At 51.6% G+C, this 23,494-nt stretch overlaps 1 protein-coding gene across 8 annotated transcripts; it reads left to right on the top strand.

The window, feature by feature from the left end:
- Positions 1-983: 983 nt before the first annotated feature.
- SLC2A11 (solute carrier family 2 member 11) lies at positions 984-22,434 on the top strand. 8 transcript variants are annotated; one of them, XM_025982659.2, is made up of 12 exons: positions 984-1,090; positions 4,533-4,631; positions 7,479-7,639; positions 13,811-13,935; positions 14,779-14,908; positions 15,865-16,013; positions 19,394-19,581; positions 19,664-19,774; positions 20,278-20,379; positions 20,462-20,537; positions 20,789-20,916; positions 21,149-22,434. In XM_025982659.2, exons 1-12 carry the CDS (start codon positions 1,070-1,072, stop codon positions 21,347-21,349), a joined length of 1,491 nt encoding a protein of 496 aa, XP_025838444.2. In that variant the 5' UTR covers positions 984-1,069; the 3' UTR covers positions 21,350-22,434. The 8 variants fall into 8 exon arrangements, with proteins under 8 accessions (XP_025838444.2, XP_025838443.2, XP_072579494.1 ...); XM_025982658.2 differs by lacking the exon at positions 984-1,090 and adding an exon at positions 1,312-1,987; XM_025982660.2 differs by lacking the exon at positions 984-1,090 and adding an exon at positions 1,316-1,781.
- Positions 22,435-23,494: the final 1,060 nt, after the last annotated feature.

Here is a 23,494-nt window from a genome sequence, read left to right as displayed (position 1 = left end):
GGAGAAAATATAGCCTTTTTTGAAAAAAAGGAATCTATTTAAATAAAATATTAGCAACCGGAGCCAACAATGTGTTAATAGCAACAATTACAAAACTATGAGCTAGTTGTGTTTATCCTAAGATTTAAAGGAGTAATCACTCTTAGAAAGTCTATTGACGTAATAGAGCTCATAAACAGTTAAGTAGAATGCCTATGATTATCTGAACAGGTGCAGAAAAAAATGCAATTAGCAAGTGCTAATATTTTATTGTGTTTTTCCTTAAAACTGCACGATGTTGTTGCGGTTTTTTTAAAAGATTTTATTTATTCATAAGAGACACACAGAGAGAGGCAGAGACATAGAGGCTCCCTGTGGGGAGTCCAGTTCAGGACTAGATCCTTAGACCTGGGATCATGCCCTGAGCTGAAGGCAGATGCTCAACCGCCGAGCCACCCAGCTGTCCCAAAAACCCACAATGTTTTCAGGAGTTTTTAAAAGCAGGGACTTCTTGGTGGCTCAGTCAGTTAAACAAGCAACCTTTGGTTTGGGCTCAGGTCATGATCTCAGGGTGCTGAGACTGAGCCCCCAGCAGCAAGGCTCCAAGCTGAGAGTAGAGCCTGCTTGGGATCCTCTCTCTGTCTGTCTCCCTCTGCCCCTCTCCACTCCCAAGAGCTCTCTCTCAAAAAAAAAAAAAAAAAAAAAAAACAAACCCAAAACTTAATGTTAATAAAAAACAAAAGTTCAGAGCAGCAAAAATCAAACAAAAACCAGGCATGAGCAAGAGAGATACCGCAGTCTCCCTTCGGGTTACATCCTATCACAGTCTTTGCTCCGATGGCGTCCTAAGGCCACTCTCAGGCAGGTGTCTATGACCACAAAGAGCATCTTAGGCAAGTCTGGTTTCCATTTGGCCTTCTTCCACCTCCTGGATTCCACGCAGGGCCCAAGAAGCCCTGAGAAATAAAAGATTAATCAGGCCAAGTGGACCCTGCGGCTCCTCACCTCCAAGAGCCAGCCGCTCACCTGTCAGCCTGAAGCCGGTTCTCCCCGGTGCACCCCGCATCCCGGGCTCGGCCAGGACTGACGGATGCCAACGCTCCAGAGACTGGTGGGTCTGGCCTTAGGTCCCTCGCGATTCTGCCCCTCCACCAGGCCGGGGCGAGGGTGGGGCCCTGATGGGGGTAGAAGGAAGTGGGAGGGAGGGGCCGGGGAGGCGGTGCGGGGGGCCGAGGCAGGGGCCCGCAGAGCTTCACTCCGGGGCGGGAGAGCGGACCAAGGGCCAGGACGGGGCTTCGGGCGAGCATGCAGCCCTCTGCGACCTCGGGGGGCGCCTGCGGGGGTTGGCGTGGTTCCCTTCCGCTTTGCACAGATGGGCCCAGGCTCGGCCGACCACGCCGGGCGTGGCTCTTCAGCCTCAAAGCTACGGAAAGGGAGGGATGGAGGAAGAGCGGGAGCCGCCCCTCGGGCGTCAGCCCCGGGTGACAGCTCAAGGCACCACTTGCCCCTACACCGCCCCGGGCGCCTGCGCATTGTCTCGGGTGCGCTGGGGACGCGCCTTCCGCTCACCCGGCCGCCTCGACACCCACCGCGCTTGCGCGCCCGCTCCTGCCGCCCCTCCCCCCCTCGGAGAGCGCAGCTACAACGCCCACTGCGCATGCGCCTCCCCGTCCGCTCCCGGGATCCCGCGGACACAACGGCACTGCGCTCCTCTCGGCGCGCATGCGCTTTCCCCCGAGCGGCCACGGCGGCGGCGGTTCTGTGCCGCAAACCCGGTGTTGCGGCGAATGCTGGAGAAATGCGTACGTGCTCGGTACCCTCCTGCGATGGGGAAAGGTCTGAATTCCGAAACGCGCCCGGCCCAGGCGTCCCAGACGAGGGATGGCAGACCGGCGCGAACGCACGGGCGCAGGCCCTCCGGAGGCTTGACGGAGCGGTCCGAGCACAAACCCGGCTGCTGTGGCCCGCGCGCTGCCGTTCGGTGCTGCGCTCAGACGAGCAGAAGCAGGTGGCGCGCGGGGACGGCCCGGGCCAGGGGCAAGGTTGCATGGGGTCACGCGTCTGCAGGAGCCGCGGCCCGGCGCATCCCAGGCTGCAGCCCCTGCGCTGTCCGCGGCCCTCCGGCGGGGCGGGTCCGACACGCCCGGGAGGCAGCAGCCCTTGGGCACCACCGTCCAGGTCGCCGCGCCCCCTCCTGCCTCGCCTCACTCTCCTACCTTCATGTCCTCCTCCGTGCTCCCTCTAAACCCTGTCCCGATGTCCTGCTTCACAGAACAGTGGGGGCAGCCGGAGGCGAACGTCCACACCACCACCACCCGTCTCTGGGTGTCCTTCCCCCGCCCCCAGGCCCCGGTCCTCCCACTCCTCTGCCAGCCTGCACTGGTTTCCTTCAAACGCCCACCTGCATGGCACGTGTCCCCCTGTCCTTCAAGTCCTTGTGCAGATGTCGCCTTCCCCGACCACCCCCTCAAACACCCCCTCTCACCCCTCCCTGCGTTCTGTCTTCATCACACCAGCTGACATACTATGTATTTTCCTCGTTCATTTCGTTATTGCCTGCCCTGCCTTCCCCTGCTGGAAGGAAAGCTCTGTGAGGTCAGATTTGTTTCCTGTCCCACTGGATATATCCGCAGCACCCAAAACAGTTGGTTTACTGTTCCCAGTAGGGAGGCAAGAAGTATTTGTTCACTGAATTGATAATTACCATCATAGCTAATGTGGGAATGTTCTTTCTGATCAGACACAGGACTAGGCAATCCCCATGCATGAGCCCAGTGAATTAAATAATTTCCTGGGGCGCCTGGGTGGTACAGTCGAGTTAACCTTCCAACCCTTGGTTTCTGCTCAAGTCCTGATATCAGGGTTCTGAGATTGAACCCCGTGTCAGGCTCATTCAGCATGCACCTGCTTCAGATTCTCTCTCCCTCTCTCTCCACCCCTCCTGCTCATTCTCTCTCTTAAGTTAATTAATTAATTAATCTTTTAAAAAAATTCCTGCTAGTTTGGAGACCTGCCAGCATCTCCTGCCCCATGGGCTCAATTGTCATCAAGCTCTGTGGTTTTTTTTAAGTTTATTATTATTATTTTTAATAATCTCTATACTCAGCATGGGACTCAAACCCAAACCCTGAGATCAAGAGTCACAGGCTCTTCCAACTGAGCCAGCCAGACGCCCCAGGCCCTAGGTCTTTTGCTGCTTCCTGCAGATCTATCTTAGTAGAAGGCTCACTTCTATGCAGCCCACATGGAGATTTTTTAAAAAGAATTTAGTTATTTATTTGTTTGTTTATTTATTTATTAGAGAGAGAGAGAGAGAGACAGCGATCAAGGAGGAGAAGGAAATGCAGGCCCCCTGTTGAGCAGAGAGCCTGATGTGGGGCTTGATTTCAGGACTCTGGGATCATGACCTGAGCGGAAGGCAGACCCTTAACCAACTGTTAGCTACCCAGGCACCCCCCACATGGAGGTTTAATGTAACACCAGTGAGACCAGAGTCCTGGGTCCTCACCTGGCTTCATCGTATAGCTTCCAGCTTGAAAGGAAGTTCCTTAGGCCTTATGGGAACTGTAGGCATGTCCTCTGATGGACCGGTCTCCAGACCTATGGCAAGATCCTGCCCCCCAGAAATATCAGAAAGGGAGACAGAACATGAAAGACTCCTAACTCTGGGAAACGAACTAGGGGTAGTGGAAGGGGAGGTGGGTGGGGGGTGGGGGTGACTGGGTGACAGGCACTGAGGTGGGCACTTGACGGGATGAGCACTGGATGTTATTCTATATGTTGGCAAATTGAACACCAGTAAAAAATAAATTTATATATACAAAAAAGATCCTTCCCCCCCCAGGATGAAAACTGTTCTCTATTATACCAAGTATGTATGGCACACATGTACCTTGGCTGCCTCCCTACCCTACCTGGAGGTAGGCACATCATCTCCAGGTCCAGTAAGGGCAGAGCTGGCATTGAGACCCAAGTGTGGCCACCAGCTGTGGCCACTCTGCTGCTTCATGTGCCCCACAAGTCCCCGTGCATAGAGGTCCATGTGGCCCTTCTGTTAGCCTTATTGAGGAACCTGGTGAGGTTCTGTTAGCCTTATTGAGGAACTTAGTGAGGGAAGGAGGCACAGCCACTCTGTTGGAGAATGTTTTACTGGGGCAAGCCACTGGGGCTTGGGAGCTCCTGTCCTGCTAGGATCAGAGCTTCACTCTGCTGGGGCCCCAGCTCAGAGCACTGTGCTCCTGAACCACAGCAGGCATGCCCAGGGTCAGCCTGGCACCAAGGATCAGAGAACTGTTGTCTACTTCAGGAAAATGCTGATGGGGGAGAGGGTGGCGGGGGGAGCAGGATCCTGGACTCAGACCAGGAGGCTGGGGTTCCTCTGCTACCTGCTGGTCATGTGCAGTCTCTTCCTCTGCATCAGCTGCCTCATCTGCAAAGTGGAAACATCACTGCCTGGTTCAAATAGATTACAATGCTGTGATTGGTAGGTTCCAGCCTTGGGAGGGGGGCGGAGGCTGGTCAAGGTCACTCTGTATCCTCCCCTCTCTCCTCAGATGCAGGGCAGGGTCCTGCTCCTGACCATCTGTGCGGCTGGCATTGGTGGGACTTTTCAATTTGGCTACAACCTCTCCATCATCAATGCCCCGACTTTGGTATGTATGCTCTGTGCCCACCATCACCACCATCCCAGTAGGTGTGGGGCAAGGGCTAACAGCTGCCCACTGTGGAGCTTCAGGCCAGCATCCTCTCCGTGGTGCTTTCTCCCGTGTGTCCACCTCCACTGAGATGTCCCACGGGTCCTGCAGATTCAGGTTCAAACCTAGCTCTGCATCCTCCCTTGAACCCGCATGTCCTCTGGGTCCCTGATGTTAGTAGATAACTCTTCTGCCTCCCCAGTGACTGGAGGCCAGCCTTGAATCTGCCCCCTCCCTGCCCCCAAACACTGAGCCCTTCCTAACTACCTCTAGCTAGCCAACTCTGCCCATGTCTCTGCCATGACCCAGTTCAGGCCCTGTCTCTCCTGCCTGGATCCCTGGCTTAGCCTCCTCACTGGCCTCCCTGTCTTCAGCCTCACCAGTTTGAGCCAGCCACTCCCCTGCCCAGAAACATTTCTGTGGCTCCCCAGTGCCTATAGGAATAAGGACAGACTCCTCCACCTGAAGTTCAAGGCCTCTTTAGATCTCCCACCTTCATTCCTTGAACTCCACTAACAAAGCAGGTTAAATGCAGGTCCCCAAATGCATACAGCCCTCTCTCTAAGCCTCTTTTGCTGGGGGAAGCCCCCTCTGCTGCACCTGCAGGAGCCCCTCAAGGACCGCCCAAACACCATCACCTTCCTGAAGCCTTCCTTCAGCAGCACCCACTCACCCTCCCCCCGCTCCACCTCGGGCTAGAAGTCACCCCTCCCTCCCTATCCTTTTGTGCGGGCTGGGGCTGTCACTACTCGCATGTTGTCTGTGTGGGGCCCATCCCATCCTCCTGCTGGTTCGCTCTCAGTGTCTGAGTCATCTTTGTGTCCTGGGTGCCTGGCACGGACCTGGCCCCTGTCTATGTTCATTGGTGCCTGTGGAAAGGGTGATTCTTTCAGCCCAGTGATAGAAGCTGGCCTCTACCTTAAATCACAAGAGCAAGTGTCCTGTTCCTGGGAAGGCGGTGGGGCTGCACGTGGTAGGTTTTGGGGAAAGAGCTCCAGGAACCAGGTCCTAGGACAGAAGGGGCACTCTCCTCTCCCTGCCTGTCCTGTCCTTCACCCTCTACCCCGGGGACAAGAGAGCGGCTGTCACCAGACTGATTTCCTGCCAGCTGGAAACCCCCAAAACAGGAGTCCTCCCCAGTGGCTCCGACTGAAAGGTCTGGGAAGACGCTGATTGGCTGATTTGGATCATATCTAGGCCAGGTGTGGGATCAAAAGGTGGAGCAGTCCCACTGGCCAGTCTGAGTCAGGTGACCGACCACCTTTCTGGGGACAGGAGGCTGTAATGGGTTGGAGAGAAGTCCTCAAAGGAAGGGATGGTAGCCGTTAGCAGAAGCCAAGGATGAGACCACATTCTGGACAGAAACAGTGATAGCAACCCAGTACCTTAAAGAAAGGATGAAATCAGGGTTTAGAAAGGGAGGCCTGAGCTGGCTGCACTTAGTTTATCTATTTGCTCATTCAGCAAACATGTGAGTGCCCACTTCCTGGCAGATTTACAAGCCAGAGAGGGACCCACCTGCAGCAGGGCACTCTGGGGCCTTGCCTCCCCGTGGGCCATTGCCAGCCCCCCTAAATGAGACTGTCTTGGCCTCCGAGGCTCCTCCGAATTCCCCAAATGGATTTCTGGCCAAGGGCAGGGGAGGCTGGCCCTGGTCCCAGCTCCCCCAGAGGGGTTTGGCAGGCACCAGGCTGACAGCCACTACTGAACTGGCCTGAGCAGGGGAGAGCTGGCCTGACCCCTAAATGCACTGCCCTCCTCACATCCTGTTGGGAAGCCTGAGACCAGACACAAGACTGGTCTCTAAGCAAGGCAAGTGTGTCCCGGCGTTCCCAAGTGCAGTCATTCCTACCTATGTCGTCACGCTGGGGGTGGGGGCCTGGGGTGTCCTAACCACTCGCTACAGCCCTGCCCTGTGGCTGAGGCCGTGAGTGAGTCCTTTCACCTCCCTGGGCCTAATTCCCAGGTTAAATAATGAACAGAGTAATGTGTATCTAACAGAGTACTTCTAAGGGCCTTCAAAGTTGGAGTCCCAGGGAAACAAGTGGCACATTCCAGATAAGTCATGTAGGTTTAGGGGATCCCTGGGTGGCTCAGTGGTTTGGCACCTGCCTTCAGCCCAGGATGTGGTCCTGGAGTCCCAGGATCGAGTCCCCATGTCGGGCTCCCTGCATGGAGCCTGCTTCTCCCTCTGCCTGTGTCTCTGCCTCTCTCTCTCCCTGTGTCTCTCATGAATAGGTAAATACAATCTTTTAAAAAAAAGTCATATAGGTTTAGATACCACAAGGGACAGTTTAAAAATTGAGTGGGGAGACCCAGGAGAGCTCAGTGATGCCAGAGTCATTACTGCCCCTTCCCCCAAAGGGACACATGGAAGGAAAGAGCCATGTGACGTAGGACCCCTTGAGAGGAGCAGTGACCTTTGGTGGAGTGTCACAGCCAGCCTGAGGTCACCCTGACCCAGAAACAAACTCCCTTCCTGCCTGTCTGGTGCTCACCGTGTCCTGCTGGTGCTCACCGTGGCCAAGCCTGACAGAAAGCCAGTCTGCAAGGAGCCCAGTGATGTGGGGTGGATTCTTGGGCCACAAGTGGGGGCACCAGGGGGGGGGTGATGGTGGACGCTGAAGGGCAATCAGAGATTGTCCAGAGCTAGGCTCCAGGCGACACTGTGAGTGAAGGGGACTTGTCCAGTGCTCTCACAGAGCAGGTGCCTGGGTGACTTTGGGGGAGACAGAGCCCCGTGGGGGAGAAGGCCTACCCTGTGGAGCCTGTTCCGGGGGTGCTGACTGGCATCTCTGTCCACAGCACATTCAGGAGTTCATCAATGAGACCTGGAGGGTGCGCACCGGCCAGCCGCTGCCCCGTCACCTAGTCCTGTTGGTGTGGTCCCTCATTGTGTCTCTGTACCCCCTGGGGGGCCTCTTCGGAGCGCTGCTTGCTGGGCCCCTGGCCGTCATGCTGGGAAGGTAAGTGCTTTCTTGTGTTTGCCCCCGAGACCCCTTGATGAGAGGTCCCCCAGTCTGTAGGCTGAGGAAGGTGGGGGAAGGAGGAGGCCCTGCAGGTAGAGGCCCAGGCCTGCTCTCCTCCTACCTTACCTGCGGCTTCACCACAACCATCACATTTCTAAGCAGATTTGATAGAGGGAAGGGCCTTGTGCTCTGAGGGAGGGAGAACTCCTGATTTCTGGTTCCATGTCGGCCAGCAAGTGCTATTGCACCGTCCACTAGTGTCTCCTCTTCAGGTCTCATTCCTCCACTCTGGATCCAACTGATAGGTTTTTTTTTTTTTTTTTTTTTTTTTAAGATTTTATTTATTTATTCATGACAGACACACAGAAAGAGGCAGAGACACAGGCAGAGGGAGAAGCAGGCTCCATGCAGGGAGCCCGATGCGGAACTTGATCCTGGGACTCCAGGAAGGCAGAAGCTGAACCGCTGAGCCACCCAGGGATCCCCAACTGATACAGTTCTTGGGGTGCAAACCAGAGAGACAGGCTCATACTAAGTAAATAATAAACAAGGGTGTCTGGCTGAGTCAGTGGAGCACGGGACTCTTGATCTAAGGATTGTGAGTTCAAGCCCCACATAGGGCAGGGAGCCTACTTAAATAAAAAATGTTTTTAAAGATTTTATTTATTTATTTGAGATGGAGGGAGCACACAAGCAGTGAGGAGGGGCAGCGGGAGAGGGAGAAGCAGACTCCCTGCTGAGCAGGGAGCCCAATGTGGGGCTCGATCCCAGGACCCAAGTATCATGACCTGAGCCAAAGGCAGATGTTTGAGCCACCCAGTTGCTCCTTAAATAAAAAAAATTTTTAAAAGTCTACTTGGAAAAAATAAAAATAAAAGTCTACTTGAAGGGCTCCTGGGGGGCTCAGTTGGTTAAGCATCTGACTGGTGTCTCAGCTCAGATCTTGACCTCAGGGTCGTGAGTTCAAGCCCCACGTTGGGATCCACACTGGATGTGGAACCTACTTTAAAAATAAAAATAAGGGTGCCTGGGTGGCTCAGTAGGTTAAGTATCTGACATCTTCTCACGTCATTATCCCAGGGTCCTGGGATTGAGTACCACATCAGGCTCCTTGCTCAGCAGGGAATCTATTTCTCCCTCTGCCCCTCCCCCCTGCCTGTGAGCACTCTCTCTCACACAAATAAATAAATAAAATCTTTAAAAAAAATAAAATCTTGGGCAGCCCCAGTGGTGCAGCGGTTTAGCGCTGCCTGCAGCCCAGGGCATGATCCTGGAGACCCAGGATTGAGTCCCGCTTTGGGTTCCCTGCATGGAGCCTGCTTCTCCCTCTGCCTGTGTCTCTGCCCCTCTCTCTCTCTGTCTCTGTCTCTATGAATAAATAAATAAAATCTTTAAAAAAAATAATAAAATAAAATCTTAAAATTTTTTTTAATTTTAAAAATATAATAAAAAATTAAAAGCCTACTTAGAGAGAGAAAGACAGCCTTGGGCTGACTTGATAAAAAATTGTAATAACTGGAAAGATCCTGGAGCAGCTCATAGAATGAAAGGAAATACTCAGAAGAAGCCAGTTCTTAAGAAGGACGGGATCCAAGGTGGTGTGAAGATCTCAATAGCCAGAGCTTTGGACCATAATCCCGGGGAGGATGCCTTTAGAGTACATTGGCTCCGACTGAATGTACATTGACCAATGTACATTGGCTCCAACTACATTCTATCTCCAGTGTCTTCATTCAAGATTCAGAATTCAGGAAGACAGATGGTTTTTGACCCACTGTGGGTCACACATTTATACCTGTGAAGCTGTGGCTGAGAAGCAGTGCCAGGCAGAAAGAGCAAATGGCTACCACAGTCCACCCCTTTGCTAGCCACCCTGCATGTGTAGACATGTTTCTCCTGTGTATTCAGCTCTATATGTGCCCCTCCTAGCATTCCTCAACCATACCACCAGATACACCAACATATGTGTTCACCTCTCTGAGTGAGACCACCCAGAGCATCATCTTGTCGTGCCACAGGGCCAGTATAATGGACATATTCTTTCTGAGTGCAGGACTTCCACATGATGCCCATTCCACCAACCCTGCAGTCACTTCGTAATGTTCTGCAATCGACACACTTAATGGTAAATTTAGCTGCCATTAGGACATCCCATAGGTGGAGGAAAGAAGAAGGAGTAGGGAAAACACTTAACAAGGAATAGAAAACTAGTGGGTGAATTTACTTTGAAGCACATGACGCAGGGAGTCTGGTAGTGCAGATGGAGTTCTGCTCTGTGGTTTTGGAACCGGCCCCAGGCTTTGCTTGCACTTGTTACTTCATCCTCCAGTTTTTCATTCTTGTCTTGGGCCAGTCCTTCCACTGGTTGAGGCTCTTTGCCCATCAAATCTTCATTCTTGAGTGGGCTTGGTGGACATGATGATGTGGGATCTTCAGCAGGTTATTATACTTGGAGGTCATCTGCTTCTGGATGGAGGGACTCACAATGCAGTAGTGAGTTCCATGGCACCAGCAGCTCTTCTCTCACTGGTGTAACTCCTTTTCCTTCGATGCAGATTTCATGGGCACCATGTTGTTTGTGTATTTAACCCGTCTATCTCTTAGGATGCCTTCAACTGCAAGTAACAGAAACCAGGACTTAGTTGGCTAAAACAATAGGCGGTCCTTTATCTCATACAAGAAGTGTGTGGATGGGTGCCTGCAGGTTTACCTCGGTGCCCTGGATCTGCTCCTTGGAAGGTGTGTCGTCTTCGTCCTCAGGCTTACAGCTGGAAAGTTAGAACAGTGCCTCACTCAGAGGCAACATTATCTAGCAGAAGGGAGATTTCCTGGTCAATGCCTTATAACAGAAAGAACAACAGACTTTTCAAAAAAGGTGCCATGTCTCATTGCCCAGCACCAGGTCACTAGAATAGAGAACAAGATCACCAAGTCTGGGTTAGATTATTGGGTTCAGGGGCGCCTGGGTGGCTCAGATGGTTGAGCGTATGCCTTCAACTTGGGTCATGATCCCGGGGTCCTAGGATCAAGCCCCATATAGGGCTCCCTGCTCAGTGGGGAGCCTGCTTTTCTCTCTCCTTCTGCCCCTCGTTGCTCATGCTCTCTCTCTCAAATAAATAAAATCTTTTTAAAAAATGTATTATTGGGTTCATACCTAAACCTTAAGGGGTAGGGGCACGTTCCTAAACAAATTTAGGCTCTTCTTGCAAGAAAGAAGGAATTTGCTATTACCTGATAACTGTCCCCAAATATCTAATGATACATGGTACAGTGTCCCTACATGACAGTGCTGACAGGAGCATGAAGGGGAGGAATTGAGAATTCAAATTCAGCACATATGCTCCGATTTTGACAACTTACTGTCCCACCCCAAGCGCAGGGACCCAGTGGAGTTTTTCTCCCACCCAGGGACAGATTGAAACCCTGATGTGGGGATGCCTGGGTGGCTCAGCGGTTGAGTGTCTGCCTTTGGCCCAGGGCGTGATCCTGGAGTCCCGAGATCAAATTCCACATTAGGCTCCTTGCATGGAGCCTGCTGCTCCCTCTACCTGCCTCTCTCTCTCTCTCATGAATAAATTAAATCTTTAAAAACAAACAAACCCTGATGTGTTGCCTTTTCCAGGAATCAGGGTTAGGTGTGTAGGGTGGTGAGGTGGTTAGTTAGTTTGAAGATAGGAAACTCCCGATCATTGATTCCTTTGTGCTTTCTGTCTTTAAAATTTTTTTGATTGAGATATTTTATTATATTCATATTTAAATAACTATAGGTAAACATAAACCATGTATGGTTTATTTGAAATTATATTTTATTTTGATTACATTTTATTAGATGCACACAGCCGTCTGCAAACCAAGGTCAAGTTTTATTTTATTTTATTTATTTATTTTTTAAAGATTTTATTCATTTATTCATGAGAGACACACAGAGAGAGGCAGAGACACAGGCAGAGGGAGAAGCAGGTTCCGTGCAGGGAGCCCGATGCGGGACTTGATCCTGGGACTTCAGGATCACAGCCTGGGCCGAAGGCAGATGCTCAACCACTGAGCTACCCAGGTGCCTATTTTGTTTTGTTTTAAACCAAAGACAAGAAAGAGGCCTTGGTGTGCCTTGGGAGAAGGGTGGTAGAGTGGTCAAGTAGGCATGCTGACATGAGCAGCTTGCTCACGAGAAAGAACCTTTGGGACCCACACCGGGCACCACTGAAAGAGTGACTGAGTGCTACCGGACACACTCAGTCTCAGCATAGGAGTGTCATATGGCTCACAGTGCATGATGGATACATGGCCACAAAGGGTCCTACAGTCTGGTATAGGGACTACTGACAAGGTTAGGGTTCGTCTTTCTTTCTTTCTTTCTCTTTCTTTCTTTCTTTCTTTCTTTCTTTCTTTCTTTCTTTCTTTCTTTCTTTCTTTCTTTCCTCTCTTTCTCTCTTTCTCTCTTTCTCTTTCTTCCTTTTTCTTTCATTCATTCATTCATTCATTCATTTTATTCATTTATTCATGAGAGACACACAGAGAGAGGCAGAGACATAGGCAGAGTTCGGAGAAGCAGGCTCCCTGCAAGGAGCTCAATGCAGGACACAGTGCCAGGACCCCGGGATCATGCCTTGAGCCGAAGGCAGATGCTCAACTGCTGAGCCACCCAGGTGCCCTGGTTAGGGTTATTTCTAATTAAGAGGATGGTAATTCAGTGAAGTAGAGTGGCTTTGCTCCAAAGCTCTAGGTTTGCATTATGATTCTCCTTTTAGACAACTGTCACAGCCACTTGGAGCACCATAGCTCCACTAGGTCTAAAGGGGCCAATAGCAGAGCTCTTTGCACTAAGTTTGGAGCCACTAGAGAGTACTATTCTTGCTGATCTCCACCTGGAGCTGCCAGGTTTTCAAATCACCTGGTTTATGTGCATGACGCCCAGTTCTGTACACACTCTCTCCAAAAAGGGAAGATGCCCTCTGAGAGTTTCCCGTCCTTCTTAGAGGGAGGGCAGCGATTTCTCATGTACTTTGGAGGAAATATGATGGTGTATGTTAGTCCTTTGGACCTCAGGGACTTCACTCATGTGGTGGCCCCCTCATTTTCAAGTTTCCACTCTTTGTCATGCTTGTGCCTTACAAGACCTCTAGTGTACTATTCTGGTGCCCATTCTCCCCCGACCTTTCAGTATAAGGTCATCAAAGAAGTGGGCCAGCAGAACGTGCTGTGGGTTGTGCAGCTCCCCATGGAAGGGATTGTGGTCCAGAGCTGGAAAGCTGCTCTATCCTCAGGCAGGTCAGTAAAGGTGCATTACTGCTGGGTGAAAGCGGAGCATTTCTGGGGTTGTCTGTGTTCTGAAGTGGAGCAAAATGCACTTTCCAAATAAATACCCCACAAGTGAAGTGCTTTATTAATTTGTAGCACCGAGGAAACCATATATGGTTTTCAACTGGCGTTACCATTGGACCAAGTTTGCTATAACCTGTGCCATCCTCCATTCTCTAGACACAGGAGAGCTGTGCTTTAGCTCATATTCTCTCACCGATGTGCTGTTGACTTTGGGTAGAATACTGGCCTCTAGGATCCTCCCTGTCGGTACAGCATGTCCCTGTTCAGGGTCAGGAGTCCCAGAGCCGGGGCATCGTCCCGGTGGAGCAGCTGACATCTCCAGTTCCCACTCCCCAGGCTGCAGTCTGTCCCACTGAACGAGGCCTGGGCCCCCCAGCCATCCTGGAAGTTCTAAGAAATGATCTATGATCCCTGGAGGAAAATGTGAGTGGACTTTACTGGGCTTTCAATGCTTCCCTCCCTTTACTCTGAAGGTCCCTGGTCTTCTTCTCTAGGGTTTTATTGAGTTTGAGAAATCAGATGGCAGGCCCCTCATTTTACAAAGGAATGGGAGGAAAGCAAGGTTTAATCTGAAAAGGTGAAGCCATGAAATACAAATTTTGTCATTTCGAGCTGTGGTGCAGTCAGAAAGGAGAGGAACGTGCGGTATGTTGGGAGGGGGACATGGGTCCCAGACACAACGGCTGGTGGTCATTTCCATTTGTAGCTTAGACTCCTTGACACAGCTCTTACATACACCCATGCAGGTCTGATCGGGGCTGGCTGGAGCTGCAAAGAGGGGTCCCCCGGGGAAAGTCCCCCCCACTGAACCGGAGCCTCTCTGGCCTGCATTCCACTTCCCCCTAGGAAGAAGTCCCTCCTGGTGAATAACATCTTTGTGGTGGCCGCAGCTTCCCTGTTTGGCTTCAGCCGCAGAGCAGGCTCCTTTGAGATGGTCATCCTGGGCAGGCTGCTCATAGGAGTCAGTGCAGGTATGGGGGGACACAGCTCATCCTGCCTCTCTATTCCTGCTCATTCAGGTACTCTATTCATTCGTTTGTTCTCTTTGTTTCTTTTATACATTAATGCCTTTTCTTTCTTCATGTTTTTCGTTCATGCTTACCTCTTCTTTTGTAAAATGATTTTTTATACATTTTTTAAAGACTTTATTTATTCATGAGAGAGAGAGAGAGGCAGAGACACAGGCAGAAGGAGAAGCAGGCTCCATGCAGGGAACCTAACATGGGACTCGTTCCCCGTCTCTAGGATCAGGCCCTGGGCTGAAGGCGGCGCTAAACCGCTGAGCCACCCGGGCTGCCCTTGCAAAATGATTAATTATGGTTTATCTCAAAAGGCTCATATAACTAGACACTTAAAGTGGATATAGAAGCATGAAAAAAATTTTAAAAAATAGAAACATGAGGGATGTCTGGGTGGCTCAGTGGTTTAGCGCCACCTTCAGCCCAGGGCGTGATCCTGGAGTCCTGGGATTGAGTCCCACATCGGGCTCCTTGCATGGAGCCTGCTTCTCCCTTTGCCTGTGTCTCTGCCTCTCTCTCTCTCTCTGTGTCTCTCATGAATAAATAAAATCTTAAAAAAAAAGGGATGGGTTCTCAGATCTTCCCTATGGAGTCAGAGTAGCCCATTAGGGGCACCTTAGTTTCTGGGGCTTGTCATGTGAGTAAGCAGAGCTTTAAGCACATCTACCTGGGCTTTTACAGACAGCCATCCACAAATCCCCTCTTGACTTGCTACTGTTTATACAGCCAGGTGTCTATGTGTATATTAGATATCTAGAAGGTACTCTCAAGCTTAGTGGCTGTGCACACATCTAGGCGTGAGCATGAGTGTCCAGCCCATGTACCTGGGGGAAAGTGCCCCCAAGGAGCTCCGAGGAGCCGTGGCCATGACCCCAGCCATCTTCACTGCCCTGGGGATCGTGATGGGTCAGGTGGTTGGACTCAGGTAAGTATCCTTTCTCCATATGCCCTGAGTGGTTTGAGGGATGCCAGAAAAAGCCCTTTGCCTAAATTTCTCCTCTATCCATTAAGTGTACTAAGGCATTGCTCCTTGGAATTAAGAAATCTTTGTGTTGAAATCCTGTCTACATCCATCTGGCTAATACGCAAAACACAAAACAGGTATTAGTCAATCACCCTTCAGTGTGAATCACCATTTTCCCTCCTCTCTAGATCAGGGAGCAAAGAACAGATCTTAACAAGAGAGAGGATGAAGGTTTGGGCTTTTAAAGGGGATCATATCCTGGTTATCCCAGAAAAGAAAGGAGAATGCAGAGCCTGGAGCCCTAGGAAGAGGAGTTGCTATGGATAAGGTGGGGCCATGGCCCTACCTTATCTTGGGACCCTATCTGGGGTGAGAGGTGTCCAGACCCAGAACTGGTTAGAAAGAAGCAGATAGCAGGGCGCCTGGGTGGCTCAGATGGTTAAGTGTCTGCCTTGGCTCAGGTCATGATCCCAGGGTCCTGGGATGGAGCCCTGCATGGATTTCCCTGCTCTGCAGGAAGCCTGCTTCTCCCTCTCCCTCTGGCTGCTGCTCCCCTGCTTGTGCCCTCTCTGTCAAATAAAGAAATAAAATCTTTTTAAAAAAAGGAAGGAAGGAAGGAAGGAAGGAAGGAAGGGAGAGAGAGAGAGAGAGAGAGAGAGAGAAAGAAAGAAAGAGAAAGAGAAAAAGAAAGAAAGAAAGAAGAAAGAAAGAAAGAAAAAAAGAAAGAAAGAAAGAAAGAGAAAGGGAAGGAAAGGAAAGAACGAACCAGAGAGCAATACAGGTTTTCTACCCTCAGGAGGGCAAACAGGCAGGGGACAGGCATGGGGGGGTGGGGGGAGGAGTGAGGGAATTTGAGGGCAAGTGGGGAGGGCTCTGACAAGGAAGCACCTGGTCTGGCCTCTCTTCTGCCTCCCCAGGGAGGTCCTGGGTGACCCATGGGCCTGGCCCCTGCTGCTGGCCAGCTGTCTGGTGCCTGGAGTGCTCCAACTTGCCTCCCTCCCTCTGCTCCCTGAGAGCCCACGCTACCTCCTCATTGACTGTGGAGACACTGAGGCCTGCCTGGCAGGTAAGTCCCTGACCTTGGGTCCCCAGACCACCCTTGACCTAGGGGCACATCCCTCCAGAGCATGTGAATCTCCATTTCTTGGGTTGCATTTGTCAGGGAAAAGCTGTCCCTCACTTTTGTGCCATCCATCCATCTCTTCAAAACTCTTTACCGGGGTGCCTGGGTGGCTCAGCTAGTTAAGTGTCTGACTTTGGCTCAGGTCATGATCTGAGGGTCCTGGGATCGACCTGCATTGGGCTCTGTGCTCAGCGAGGAGTCTGCTTCTCTCTTTCTCTCTCTCTCTCTCTCTCCCCCTCCCTCCCTCCCTCTACCCCTCCCCCTGCCCGTGTTCTCTCTCTAATAAATAAAATCTTTAAAAATTTTTTTAAAAAGCAACTCTTTACCAAGGGGCTGTCCTAAGTGCCAAGGCAGTGGGGTAGGCCGTGGGTCAGTCCCTGACCTCCAGGAACTGCAGGATGGTGCCAGGAAAGAGCCCTCCCCTCTACCACATATGCAAGATGAAACACCGCGTAAGGCTTCATGGGCCCAATGCCACCTGGGTGCTGATAGGCTGATTTATTAGCAATGGCCAGATAATAATGTCCAAGAACATCAAAATCTCAGGCTTAAACCAATAATCCTTTATGGCTTCTACTCATTTACTTGCTGGGCTCGCTTCATGACTGCTGATCTCAGCTGGGATGGCTCATAAGTCTGGGAATCAGCCAGTCAGCCAGTTCAGGCTGGTCTGGGCTGGAGCAATTAAGTTCTGCGGCACTTGCCTCTCCTCTCGCTCTTGGTACCAATGGGCTGGCCCAGGGATGTTCTTTTGGCACAAGAAAGCGGATCCAATTGAACAAGCACTTTGCAAATCTGTGGTCCCCTGTGCCCATGAACATCACCGGCCATGTTGCTGAACCCAAAGTCAAGGGAAGGGAAAACAAATGGCATATCCTCTCACATGGCAAGGGGTGTTGATCTAGAAAAGGGTGAGGACCAGGGCCCGCTCATGCACCTTCTCAGCTTACCATCACGGCCACAGCTATTATTGATACCCCTTGCCTGTGCAAAACAAGTTCAATGCCACCGGGGCCCCACAGTCTCATCCAATCATGGCATCAGTCTTGCAGTCCAGGATCTTAAGATCACATCAAGTCTCTATGTGCCTCCTCTTGATCCAAAGACCTAGGACTAAAAACACAGATCTCCTGTCCCTCTGAACTCAACACAAGATGGTGGAAGTAGGACAGGGTAACCTGAACTAACCCTCATTTTAAAAAAGGAGGGGTTGAGGGAACAGAAAGCAGTCACCAGTCCTTAATGCTGAAGTGCTCCTGGAAAAATGCTGTCAGATTTCCCTGCTCTAGGGGCCGGGAATGTTCCTTGATCAAGTCCTGGCTCTGCCCCCTGGGAGGGGCTCCCCAGGCCATGGTTTCCCCAGGTTCTGGCTTCTGCCCTCTGAGATATCCTTCCTTGACACCTTCTGAAGAGGGCATTGCAAGTGTGCCCACAGAGAGCTGGGGCATCGGAGTTCCTGTGTGGCTTGGTCAGTTAAGCATCTGCCTTCTGCTCTGGTTATGATCTCGGGGGCCTGGGATCGAGCCCGCACCAATCCCCCTGCTCAGTGGGGAGTCCACTTCTCCCTCTCTCTCCTCTGCCCCTCCTCCTGTTTGTGCTCATACTCTCTCAAATAAATAAGTAAAATCTTTAGAAAAAAAAAAGTTGGGGCACAGAAATCTTTACATTTCAAATTGTCTTGGTCCCTTTTCATCCAGGCTGGCAGAGCTTTTGTCAATATAATTTTCTCAAAAACAATGTGATTTTTCTACGAATTTGATTTGCCAAAAAGCCACACCCACAAGTCTTTTTCAGACCTGCTTCTCTCTGAGACTGAATTACTGAAATTGGGGGCATGTCAGGCTGCAGGGGTCCATCACCCTAAAGCCCCCCAGTGACCCTTTTTCCAGCCATGAGGGTTCATGAGGCACTGCACTAAGCCACACCTTTTTTTTTTTTTTTAAGAGTTTATTTATTTATTCATGAGAGACACAGAGAGAAGGAGAGGAGAGACACAGGCAGAGGGAGAAGCAGGCTCCATGCAGGGACTCGATCCTGGGTCTCCAGGATCACGCCCTGGGCCAAGGGCAGACGCTAAACTGCTGAGCCACCCAGGGATCCCAACTAAGCCACACCCTTAATGTCATTGTTACCTGAGTCCATAGCACCCTGGCAGTGCTCTGGATTTGATCCTGGCTTTCAGGCTGTAGCTTAATATGGAACTCTTTGCTAATTGGAGGGGTTCAGAGGAGAAACAAGTTTATTGTTTCTTTTTGCTTTATATTAAACCAATCTAGTGAATTCCAGAATGAGTTAAATTGAATTAAATCTTATTCCAAAAAAAAAAAAAAAAAATCTTACTCCCTCTCAAGGTCTTTTTTGAGCACCTTTTTTTTTTTTTTCTGATAGTAAGCTTAGAATACTCAGCTAAAAACAACCAATTCATGCTTTCACCAGGCAAAGATCTCTTGCCTCTTGTCCAGAAGTTCATGAGGTCTGTTTTCTTTCTTCCCCACTACTGCCCTGCATACCCAGGCTTCCAGTTTTCCAGCCCCCTCACCTTCCCTGCCTGTCTTGAAATTAGTCGGGTAGATTCCAGGTCCTAGTACGGTAGGTAGCATCCACTCCTGGTACCTGTTAATTAATTCCTCAGTTTTCTGTTGCTGCCTAATAATCATATCTCAGTGGCAAACAGAAAAGCAATTACTTTTTTGATTGCTTTTTTGATTTTGAACTCAATCACTCTTGAGTTCCCAGGGGTTGGCTGAGGTCGACTGTGCCTGGCTGGTGACCTTGCTGCTCTTGGTGGCTCATGCAGATCTGCTGGGTGCTGGCTAATTTAGGAGGGTCCCTGCCGGGCCATCTCTGCAATTCCTGGGACCAGTGGGCCAGCTCCGCCCATCACCCTTTTGTGATGGGAGAAGAGCAAGAAGAAATAAATGAGCAAGGTCTCTTAAGGCTTGGGCTGAAAATTGCATACCCTCCCTACAGCCTCATCTACAGACCCGAGCCAGTCACATGATCCATACCTTGCCCCTTGGGTGCAGGAAGCTGCACAGATCCCCTAGCAGAGGGCCCGGCTAGGGGAAGGGGGGAGGACTGGGGCCGTTGCTGGGTCATGGCCGTCTGCCACAGTGCGTCCCTTCTGATGTATCCGCAGGAACCCGAGCTCCTACAGCCTTTTCTGGTCCCTGATGCCCTGAAATGACAGGGGCGGGATAGCGATGCCCCTCCGATGGGGGCGGGGGGTGCCCAGCACGGGGGTGAAGGGCGCTGGGGTGGGGGCTCACTGTGGAGGGCCGCAGAGGGGCTGAGGCCCAGCGCCCTCCTACCTGCACCCCCAGCCCTGCAGCGGCTGCGGGGCACCGCCGACGTGGCGCAGGAGCTCTCGGAGCTGGACGAGGAGCGAGCCGCCTGCCGGGGCCAGCGAGCGCGGCGCCCGTGGGAGCTGCTGCAGGACCGCGGGCTGCGGAGGCAGGTGACCAGCCTGGCCGTGCTGGGCGGCGCCTTGGAGCTGTGCGGGAACGACTCAGTGAGCCCCCCGTCCCCGCCCCGGGCCGCTGCCGAGCGCAGGCAGCCGCAGCCCGGCCCTCCCCTCCGCCCTCCCTTCCCAGGTGTACGCAGTCGCCTCGTCGGTGTTCCGGGGGGCCGGCGTCCCCGACGCGGAGGTCCAGTACGCCGTCGTGGGCACCGGGAGCTGCGAGCTGCTGGCGGCCTGCGTGTCGGTGAGTCGCCGCGCTCCGGGCTGACCCCCACCAGCCCTGGGGGGGCGGCGGGGCCTGGGGTCCTGAGCGCTTTTCCGCTCCAGGTCACTGTGCTCCAATGGGGCGAGTTAGCCAACATTTATTGAGCACCAACTGTTGACCGTGCACTTAAAACACCATTTGAAGGGACGCCTGGGTGGCTCAGCAGTTGAGCGCCTGCCTTCGGCCCAGGGCCTGACCCTGGAGACCTGGGATCGAGTCCCGCGGGCTCCCTGCGTGGAACCTGCTTCTCCCTCTGCCTGTGTCTCTGCCTCTCTCTGTGTGTCTCTAAAATCTTTTTAAAAAAACCCACACCATTTGCAGATGACCAAAGGACTGACCTAATTAATAATGCCTTAATCTCCTGGAGCAATCAGCTGCTCCTAACTGCCCCCTCCCACCCACCACCAGCTTCCCACTGCTCACCTCTAACCGGGGCAGCGGGCTCCAGTCCCTGCCGTCACCAGGGCTCCTTTCCTTTGCAGTGTGTGCTGATCGAGAGGGTGGGCCGCCGCGTGCTGCTGATAGCAGGCTACTCCCTGATGACCTGCTGGGGAAGTATCTTCACCGTGGCCCTGTGCCTGCAGGTAAGGGGGCTGGACACGAGGGTTGCGGCTTGGGACCGCCTGATGTCCATCTCTCTCCATCCCCTCTGCCCCTTTACTACAGAGCTCCGTCCCCTGGATGCCCTACCTGGCCATGTCCTGCATCTTTGCCTTCATCCTCAGCTTTGGCATTGGCCCCGGTGAGTGGGCCCAAGGAACCCTGGGCTTTGAGCTTTGTGGAAGGAGCATGAATGTCTGCGTGCATGGTGGGTGGCTGTGAATGCCGTGTCACCTGCATGCCCTCCACCCCGCCTACCTGTACCAAGGCTTCTGGGAGGGAATGGCGGGAGGAAGGGGGGCGGATCTCCACTCCCATGTCAAGGACAAGGTGAGGGAAAGGCTGGGCAGGCGGGCCCAGCTGGCAGCCCACTGTCCCTGCTCCTCCTCCTAGCCGGAGTGACAGGGATCCTGGCCACGGAGCTGTTTGACCAGAAGTCCCGGCCTGCTGCCTATATGGTCTGCGGAGCGCTCATGTGGATCTTGCTCTTCCTGGTCTGGCTGGGGTTTCCGTTCATCATGGTAGGCCTGCCCCGCTGCCCCCACCCTTCATGGGGCCCTGGCCTTAGGTTTCATCTCTGTCAGCAGGAGAGGCCCAGTGGGAGGTCTCTATCCAGGGAGACTGAGGCTGGTGGGGTTAGGACTCATCTGAACCAAGAGGGACAAATCCCTCATCACCGCCTGTCATGAGGCCTTCTGTCTGGTGGCTGAATGGGGCCACACCAGGGCTTCGGGTCTCTCTTTTCACCCGCAGGAGGGCTTGTCCCACTTTTTCTATGTGCCTTTCCTTGGTGTCTGTGTCTGTGGGGCCATCTATACTGCCTTCTTCCTCCCCGAGACCAAAGGCAAGAGCTTCCTGGAGATCTCCGAGGAATTGGACAGACTCAGCTTCCTTAAGCAGAACCAGGGCCCTGACTGGTCGGGCCCAGAAGTCATCCTGTCCACAGAGCTGTAGCTCTGTAGGTACGGTGGGGGCCCAGAGCCAGCTGTTGCTCTCTCCTTTGCTTCCTGCTGAGGGTCCTGGCCTCTGCATTCCCTAATTCTTGCATTCATTTGTTTAATGAGTGCTTATTAAGAACCCACTGCATGCACGCTTGGTGCCAGGTGCTTAGCAATCTGTGGTGAGCCAGAGAGACAGGATCAGGACCTGCTGGTGCCCTGTCTAGAGGCAATTAACAGGAAACCAATAAAAATAATCACAAACTCTAGGAAATGCTGTAGGAGAAAATACAGATTATGAAGTGTGTGCATACTAGGGAGCCTCACTTAGTTTGAGGAGGGTGGTCAGAAAAAAATTTTCTGGGGGCACCTGGCTGGCTCAGTCGATATAGCATGAGACTCTTGATCTCAGCGTTGTGGGTTTGAGAGCAGTGTTGAGTGTAGAGATTACTTAAAAATACACTCTTTGGGCACCCGGGTGGCTCAGTCAGTTAAGTGCCCTGCTCTTGATTTTGGCTCAGGTCATGATCTCAGGGTGGTGAGATCAAACCCCATGTCAGGCTCCACACTGGGCATGAAGCCTACTTGGGATTCTCCCTCTCCCTCTCCCTCTGGTTTTCCCCTCCCCTGACCTCTAGATGTGTGTGTGTGTGTGTGTGTGTGTGTGTGTGTGTGTGTGTATATAATTTGATGAGTTTTGGCAGATGTATATGCCCATGAAACCACCACCACCACAAAGTAGAACACTCACATAACCCCAAAAACTGCCTCGTACCCCTTTGCAATCAGTAGGCCCCCACCTGCAGCCCTAGGCAACCACAACCTGCCATCTGCCCCCATAGGTCACATTTGCTCTTTATAGAGTTTGATATAATGCTATACTTTATATATGCATTTGTATCTGTGTTTGCTCCAAATAAAGTTTTTGGGATTCCCGCATGTTGTCACATGTATTAGTATATGTTCCTTTGTGTTGCTGAGCAGTATTCCACTGCATGGATGTATTGTAATTTGTTTACCATTTACCTGTTGATGGATATTTTGGGCTGTTTCTGAATCTTGGCCATCATGAATAAAACTGCTATAAACATTTCTGTACAAGTTGTTGTGTAGAAGAATGTTTTAATTTCTTTTGGGTAAATGAATTACTGAGTTTAACAGCAAATGTATGTTTAGGGGCACCTGGCTGGCTCAGTTGTTAGAGTGTGTGACTCTTGATCTTGGGGTCGTGAGTTCAAACCTCATGTTGAGTGTAGCGATTACTTAAAAATAAAAGCTTTTAAGGGCAACCCGCTTGGGTCCCCTCTTTGGGAGCTTTGTACTCCATCATTCAATAAACTTTACTATTGCTCAATAGACCTTGCTTTGCTACCCACCAAAAAATAAAATACTGAATGTATGTTTAACTAAGAAGACAAACAAAACTATAGAAGAAATTTTTCCAGGAGCTCCTGAGTGGCTCAGTTGGTTAAGCATCTGACTTTGGTACAGGTCATGATCTCAGGCCCCACATCAAGCTCCCAGTTCAGCGAGGAGCCTGCTTCTCCTTCTCCCTCTACTCCTCCCCACTGCCTGTGCTTTGTCAAATAAATGGATAAAATCCTTTAAAATTGTCTTTTGGGACACCTGGGTGCTCAGGGGTTGAGTGTCTGCCTTTGGCTCAAGGTTTCGGGATTGAGTCCCACATCGGGCTCCCTGCATGGAGCCTGCTTCTCCCTCTGCCTGTGTCTCTTTCTCTCTCTGTGTCTCTCATGAATAAGAATCTTAAAAAAATTGTCTAAGAGCAGAAATCTTTAATTTGATGAAGCCCAATTTATCAATTTTATCTCATGTGATTAATGCTTTTTTGTGTCCTCTCTTTATCTGTCTCAACATTGCAAAGATTTCCTTCTAAATGTTTGATAGTTTTAACTTTTACATTTATGTTGATCAGTTTTCTCTTAATTTTTTTCTTAAAGATTTTATTTATTCATGAGAGACACAGACAGAGAGGCAGAGACACAGGCCGAGGGAGAAGCAGGCTCTCTGTGGGGAGCCTGATGTGGGACTCCATCCCAGGACTCCAGGATCACGCCCTGGGCCAAAGGCAGACAACCACTGAGCCACCCAGGGGACCCATGTTAATTTTTGTGTATGGTGTAAGAAAAGGGTTGAAATCAAT

Source organism: Vulpes vulpes, chromosome 10 (genome assembly GCF_048418805.1).
Source record: "Vulpes vulpes isolate BD-2025 chromosome 10, VulVul3, whole genome shotgun sequence".
Classification (NCBI taxonomy): domain Eukaryota; kingdom Metazoa; phylum Chordata; class Mammalia; order Carnivora; family Canidae; genus Vulpes; species Vulpes vulpes.
This window is presented reverse-complemented; position numbering and strand designations above follow the sequence as displayed.

Excerpts from the sequence above, each read along its gene's own strand:
- SLC2A11 (XM_072723392.1), top strand. The coding sequence starts at position 1,352 with ATGGGCCCAGGCTCGGCCGACCACGCCGGGCGTGGCTCTTCAGCCTCA. Across the intron at positions 4,632-7,478 it reads TCATCAATGCCCCGACTTTG|CACATTCAGGAGTTCATCAA; the intron begins GTATGTATGCTC and ends CTCTGTCCACAG. Across the intron at positions 14,909-15,864 it reads GGTCAGGTGGTTGGACTCAG|GGAGGTCCTGGGTGACCCAT; the intron begins GTAAGTATCCTT and ends CTGCCTCCCCAG.